General features: G+C 30.4%; 1 protein-coding gene across 1 annotated transcript; it reads left to right on the top strand.

Moving 5' to 3' along the window:
- The first annotated feature begins 1178 nt into the window (after positions 1–1178).
- Positions 1179–4874, top strand: LOC105619692 (putative gustatory receptor 28a). Its single transcript, XM_012201211.1, has 4 exons — positions 1179–1280; positions 3493–4479; positions 4618–4704; positions 4770–4874. The coding sequence occupies exons 1-4, from the start codon at positions 1179–1181 to the stop codon at positions 4872–4874; spliced, it is 1281 nt and encodes a 426-aa protein (XP_012056601.1).
- Positions 4875–7671: the final 2797 nt, after the last annotated feature.

Below are 7671 nucleotides of genomic sequence, written 5' to 3'. Positions count from 1 at the left end.
TTATTGTTTCGATATTGTAACTGCTTGCAGTTACAGCAGTTTTAAATGGAAACTGACCGAGTGTAGATGAATCCTTATCAAATAATCTCGGAAGCTACGTATAGAAAGAAATTTTCACAGTAAAGCTTATTAACGCTAAGATGTAAAGAGTAATCACTTTTTGGATAGTGTAATTCAAATTGATATAATTATTGTTGGGAACTTTTGTTCTACCGATAACGACAAATATGTCATTGAAATTTCAAAGATACGCAAAGTACAAAGTGTGGCAAAAATGGCAGCTGTTCCATGCTACGGACTTTCAATCGCTTATGTATCCTTGCTTCACCTTGAGCCGCATATTTGGAATATTTCCGTATCGCATCAACGCTTCAACTTTTGAAACTACGAAACAGAGCTATTTTCTGACAACCTTCATTACCTGCGTTTTCTGTATTTATGCTTTTGTATTATGAACAAGTAATGCTGTACATGATGGATATTACTAGAACGATCAATTTTGGTACCATGCCTATAATTCTTGAACGCTTGTTTTTATATACTCGGCGGCTTTATCGGGATTATTACGTACATTTTGAACGGTCCTCGGATGCGTTTACTTCAAAATATAATGGAAATTTCTTTGAGACTGTCTCCTGATTCGTATCGAAAGTTATTTAAACTGATTCACGCTAAAGATATTTTTGATTGAAAGATGGTTTTTTCTTTCTAATTGGACAAGCAACATTTCATTATTCTATAACAGATTATGGTATCGCAGACCAGATTCTTGTACAGTACATCACCTTTATAGTATTTCAAATGGATATATATAAATTGCGTATGCGTATTAAAAGCCTGTTTTAAGAAAGTCAATAATGATTTGGAAAATTTGCGGAAGCTCGTGGTGAGAGACGAACCACATCTTTTGAGAAGAATTTATCACGAGCAGAGATATCCATTCTTACTAACGAAACTTAAAGCTTTGAAAGAAAAGCATTTGATGATCAGTAACACAGTGCAAATGTTGAATATGACTTTCAGTCTACAGCTTCTTGCTACCACAGTTATGACTTTTGCTGAGCTTACCTCTATATTTTTATATAATTTATTGGAAATATAACATGAAAACACACTGCATGTTTTATAATATGTTATTGATAATATCTTTGATGTATCATTACATCAAAATAGTGTTGATGGGATGGGCTTGTGATACAGGCAAGGATGAGGCCATAAGGATCAGTACCAACGTTCATGAAATACTGAACGATGCTATCGATGAACAAATCAAAGATGAAGTAAAACAATAAAATTTGATTTGTACATTTTTCTGAAGATATTTTGCATGTCAAATTTTATATATTAAATCTGTGCAGTTAGTAATTATTTCTTAATTTTGTACTTAATTATCTTCCAATCTGATTTATTTTGTAGTTGCAGCGGTTTTCCTTACAAGTATTGAATTGAGAAAATACATTTTCCGCTAAAGGTCTTATACTAGACGCAAGCTTCTCGTTGTGGTGAGTAATTTTTTGTTTTAGATAATGTGTATTGCTTATTTATATAATTTTAATTTTAGATAACGAGTAACATCATTACATATCTATTAATTTTAATACAATTTTTAATTACCGATCAAGTTTGCAATAAAAAGGTTACAAACGATATCATGTAAACAATTAAGAGAAGATAATCAAATTAATAAAAATAAATAAAAAATAAATAAAAAATAAATAAAAAAATATATATTTAAATATAAAAACGTATTGTTTTGTGTATGTTTTGGCATTAGATACATGTGAATGCATATGTATATAGAGACAAAAACCTTATATATTAACATTTAATTGTAAAAATAAATCTTTATTGTGATGAAGGCTTTTATTTGCTTATGTATACTGTCAAATATAATAAATACATTTGTAAAAAATATCTTACTAATATGATAACTTAAAGTTAAAATTTATTAACGGTTTTTTTTTATTAATCGTATCTAATATCTGTTTTGATTAGGTACATATAGCGCATAATTTTTATTTTCTAATGTATAATAATTTTCGCTATGATTTATTAGGCCTCTGTTTTCTGTGGCTGAACTAGTGTACTTTTGGAATTTAAAGTGAGATAGATATATGTTTGATAGTTGATGAAAAAGAGAATTCTAGTGCAATCCATATAGTGCAGAAATAAAAAATAGATTTATTGAAAAGCAAAAAAAAACGAGAACTGTCTGTGAGATTTTCAACAAACTTCAGAGAAACGAATATTCCATTAGTCTATAGGAGAAACTAGGGATAAACGTAACGATTTGCCTTTTCGATTTTATGACTTCTATAAGTTATATAAAATTTTTAAATAAATCCTATACAAAAGTAAACCTACATTATTAGACAATATAATCGAAAAACTAACAATATATAATATTACATCAATTTTTCTAAAGTAGTTACTTTTGTTTCTACCTCTAAGGATAAAAGTAAACGCAATGAAATTGGGTAAGAATTATAATACCCTGTTTAAATATAAAATGAATTAATCCGTATAACAAATCAAACTAATCAAGATTCTTTATAAACCAAAGAATTGGAAAGAATATGGGCAGCAGGAGTCAAACACACTGATTCCTACTTGCACTTGATTCCTATTGCCCGTATCCTTTCCAATTCTTTAAAAGGAATTAATAGGAGAGATGCTTCTAAAAAGTTTTTTATTTACTCTGTGGATGAATATAAACACAATTAATACAATTGTGCTCATTTCGTAATTATCTGTCAAATGTTAGATCGAATGAAGTATAGCACGCATATTCTGCACCATTCAAAAAATCGAGCATCGTGTGATACCAGCAAAACGTATAGAAAAAATCGAATGGGACAAAGTAACATCTTGTCACTTTTGTCCTCATTAGTGATATCTCTCATTAAGATATCATTACATGCTCATCATAACAAATTTTATATCTATCTTTAAGTTTTTAATATCTATTTAATATAATGCAAACAAAAACAAAGAGTTTGTATCGTCAATAATTGGGGAAGGAAGGATATGCTTAACATGTAAGAATGGAGGGAAAAAATTATTAATCGATTGATATCTTTTCTATAACATTTGTTATTTTCACATTATATTTATCGTGTTACATTTGTCCTTGGTCTCCCCTCTGCAAATTAAAGATGATGATTACCGATCGAAGAGCACCATGGTTACTTTAGGACTAACAATTGACCATTTATTGTTTCAATGTTGTAACTGTTTGCAGTTTTAAATAGAAACTGGCCGAGTGTAGATTGATGAATCCTTATCAAACAATCTCAGAGGCTACATACAGAAATTTCTCACAGTAAAGCTTATGTTAACGCTAAGGTGTAAAAGAGTAAGTCCTTTTTGGACAGTGTAATCTAAGTTGTTATATGATATAAGTTGTTGAGAACTTCTGTTCTATCGATAACGACAAATATGTCATTGAAATTTCAAAGATATATTAAATACAAAGTGTGGCAAAAATGGCAGCTGTTCCATGCTACGGACTTTCAATCGCTTATGTATCCTTGCTTCACTTTTAGCCGCATATTCGGAATATTTCCGTATCGCATCAACGCTTCAACTTTTGAAACTACGAAACAGAGCTATTTTCTAACAACCTTCATTACCTGCGTTTTCTGTATTTGTGAACTATTATTACTGTATTGGATAGATATTACTGGAACGATTGATTTTAGTATCATGCCTATAACTTTTGAACGTAATTGTTTTTTTATACTTGGCGGGTTTATTGGGATTGTTACGTACATTTTGAACGGTCCTCGAATGCGCTTACTTCAAAATGTAATGGAAATCTCTTTGGGACTGTCTTCTGATTCGTACCGAAAGCTATCTCGACTGATTCACGCTAAAGATATTTTCGGTTTCTTTCTTTTTGTAATCGGACGAACAACATTTTATTATTATATGGTAAATTTGGGTATTATAGACAAGATTCTCATATTGTACATCGCCTTTACAGTATTTCAAATGGATATGTTGTATATAAATTGCGTGTGCGTATTAAAAGCCTGTTTTAAGAAAGTCAACAATGATTTGGAAAATTTGCGGAAGCTCGTGGTGAGCGACGAACCACATCTTTTGAGGAGAATTTATCATGAGCAGAAAAATCCATTCTTACTAACGAAACTGAAAGCTTTGAAAAAAGAGCATTTGATGATTAGTGACACAGTGCAAATGTTGAATACGACTTTCAGTCTACAACTTCTTGCTACCATAGTTATGACTTTTACTGAGCTTACCTTTTATCTATATTTTTATATAATTTGGGAAATTAACATGACAATAAACCACACGTTGTATGATATATATTTGATAATATCTTTGATATATCATTGCATTAAAATGTCATTGATGGGGTGGACTTGTGATACCGGCAAGGATGAGGCCATAAGGATCGGTATCAACGTTCATAAAATACTGAACGATACTATCGATGAACAAATCAAAGATGAAGTAAATAAAACAATAAAATTTGATTTGTACATTTTTCTGAAGATATTTTGCGTGTCAAATTTTATATATTAAATCTGTGCAGTTAGCAATTATTTCTTAATTTTGTACTTAATTATCTTCTAATCTGATGTTTTGTAGTTGCACCTGTTCTCCTTGCAAGTACTGAATCGGGAAAATACATTTTCCGCTAAAGGTCTTATACTAGACACAACGCTTCTCGTTGCGGTGAGTGAATAATTATTTATTTTAGGTAATGTGTATTGTTTATTTATATATAATTTTAATTTTAGATAGTGAGTAACATCACTACATATCTATTAATATTATTACAATTTTTAATTACCAATAAAGTTTGCAATAAAAAGGTTACAAGTACAACAATATCATGTAAATGATGTAATTAGAAGAAGATAATCAAATCAAATAAAAAATATATATTTAAATATAAAAACGTATTCTTTTGTATATGTTTTAGCATTAGGTACATGTGTATGTATGTCAAATATAATAAATATTTGTAAGAAATGTCTTACTAACATAATAACTTGAGATTAAAATTTATTAACGATTAATCTTATCTAATATCTATATCTATCTAATATCTATATCTTTAGATTAATTCAGATTTGTTCTACTCTCATTTTTCCCACAAAATTAACGATAGGAAAGGAAATAAATTTTTGAAATGGACTTTATGATTAAAATTGATCTTCGTAAACAGTTTATTGAGTATTTTTTTGCATTTTAAGCTAATTTATTTATTAACGATGTGATTAAAAGACATTTCATTGAAATGTAATGCAATTGATAAATTAGCGTGATAACATTCATGTCATCATTGCATTCTTATTGCTGAAATAAAAAAAATTAACCATCCTGCACACAATCTATAAATTACGATCTTACAAATTTCATCGAAGAGAATATGTCGATTATTTTTAATCTAAATAAGTAGTGATATAGATTATGATCTATTAAAAATTTCATCAAGAAAGATATGTCGATTTTAATCTAGATAAATAGTTAAATTAATCATAATCAATAGTACTGTATTTTGATCCTGAATAACTTTATCATAACAACTATATAACAGTCTATTATAGTTTTTGAGAAATTTAGAGTTAAAATGCAATTTTTAGTAGTAAATCTTCTCTTTAAAGGATAAATTCCTAAGGGACTATTTTCCACACAAAGCGAGGTCTACTCTACCTCCGCTCCGCCTAGAGATGTTCAATTTTTTATGTAAACAAGGTCCACTTCCTCCTTGTCTAGGGGCGTCCGACTTTCCACGCAAAATGAGGTCCACCCCATCTGTCTTTCTGCTTAGGGACGTCCGACTTTCTAGGCCGGGAGATATGATGTAGATCTCATTTCGCATGGAAAGTCTGACGTTCTTAGACAGGACATAGAAAAAAACTGAATGAGGACAAAGTAACATCTTGTCATTCATTAATATATTATTACATGCTTATTTAACTTACAACCATAATAAATTTTATACCTATCTTCTAGTTTAATGTCTATTTAATGCAATGCAAAAAACCGAACAATTTTACGCAATTAGAATGAAAAGATATACAATTGAAACTGATATTAAAAACTTACTTTTGATGTAATATTTTAATAAAATAGTAAAATTTCAAGAATTGCTTATTTATACGTATTACTATTTATAGTCAATAACTGAAGTGAAGGAGGGATGTAATTGACATATAAAAGTGAAAGGCGAATTTATTGGTTAATTGGTATTTTTTTTGTAACATTTGTTACTTTTGTCCCGTGTTACATTTGTCTCCTTTACTTAACATTATATTTGAGTTTCAACTCACATGTTGATAAAACTCGAAAGAATTTATGTTTCTTTGAAGTCCACTCTGCGTGGATTGATATCAAAAATATTTCGTTTTTTCATAAATGAAAACGTGCTTTTTACGATGCGTTCGCATAAGCGCCCAGAAAATAAATACACACAAATACACGCACGCGTTATGATATATTATGTGTTTTAAATTCGCCTCACGAATGTGTTCCTTAACATTTCAGATTTGCCCTTCCATATTCACGAGTGCAGGTCACGAGTGTGCTTTCCTTTTTTTTTATTGCCGTCTCTCAATTTGCATATTTCGTGTCTCTCAAAGTATCCGTGTCACAAAATTTGGTTTCCTTCGAAAGAAGCGAGCGGATGTTGTACTGCTCTATGCCAACTAGTTCCCTGATGCGTTAGCAACGTTCATTACAACATTAACGTCGCGGATGTTGGTGAGAAATGTAACCTTTCGCCGTCAGAAATACAAACATCAGGCCGATTTATTTATTAGATACAATAAATATAATGTAAAACTCATAAGTCTATCCAATTTCTAAAAAGAAATCTCTGTTGAAATATGTGAAAAAAAAATAAAATAAAAAGATTAATAAATTACTTTATAAAACAATTTACAATAAATTACAATTGTCTGTTTTTGGCAATTTCCAAAATTTAAACAATAAACATTTTAATAATAAAGATGCTTAAATGAGAAAAATATCTAATTAACAGTTGCTATTATTTCATTCAAATAAAAAAAAACTGATAAGTTTGGCAAAAAAGTTATGAGCCATTAAAATAGTAAAAACTGTGATTTGTGCTCGTATTGCATTTGATCTAATGCCATATATATCGTTGACTACACATAAAGTAAAGACACATTTTTGATAAAACGCGCAAAGGAAAGATTTAAAACGTTCCTGCGTAACTATAGCTTTCGGTAGCCGCTGTTAACGAGTGGCATCGCTCAGGTGGGGCTTAAAGCCTCGTTAGAAGGCTAACAACCGGCCATGTATCTTGCGAATCACCGATTCGAAACAACGTAGGTAAGTAGATAGGTAGGTAGGTATCTTCTAGGATCGTCCCACGGGCGCTGGAATCTACAAATTTATACGACCGTCGAACTGAAGCCTCTCTACCAAGACCTGTCTTGCCGTGACATTTGTCACCGCGGATTATTTTGTATCGACGAACTTACCCCGATATTAACTCATGGAAAGGACTCTCTCTTCTTCTCTTTCTCTTTCCCCCTTTCTCTCTTTCTGTCTTAATAATTTAGTCTTAAGATTATTTGTAACAGTTGTGTTTTTTAAATAATTTAAAAAATTCATTCGTTCTCTTTCTCTCTCTCTCTCTCTCTCTCTCTCTCTCTCTCTCTCTCTCTC

The sequence above is a fragment of the Atta cephalotes genome, assembly GCF_000143395.1.
Source record: "Atta cephalotes unplaced genomic scaffold scaffold00022, whole genome shotgun sequence".
Classification (NCBI taxonomy): Eukaryota; Metazoa; Arthropoda; class Insecta; order Hymenoptera; family Formicidae; genus Atta; species Atta cephalotes.
This window is presented reverse-complemented; position numbering and strand designations above follow the sequence as displayed.

Bases quoted from the DNA above. Each gene is read 5' to 3' on its own strand.
- LOC105619692 (XM_012201211.1), top strand. From the start codon at position 1,179: ATGGGATGGGCTTGTGATACAGGCAAGGATGAGGCCATAAGGATCAGT. The intron at 4,480-4,617 runs GTAAATAAAACA...GATGTTTTGTAG, and splicing joins ATGAACAAATCAAAGATGAA to TTGCACCTGTTCTCCTTGCA. The intron at 4,705-4,769 runs GTGAGTGAATAA...TTTTAATTTTAG, and splicing joins ACACAACGCTTCTCGTTGCG to ATAGTGAGTAACATCACTAC.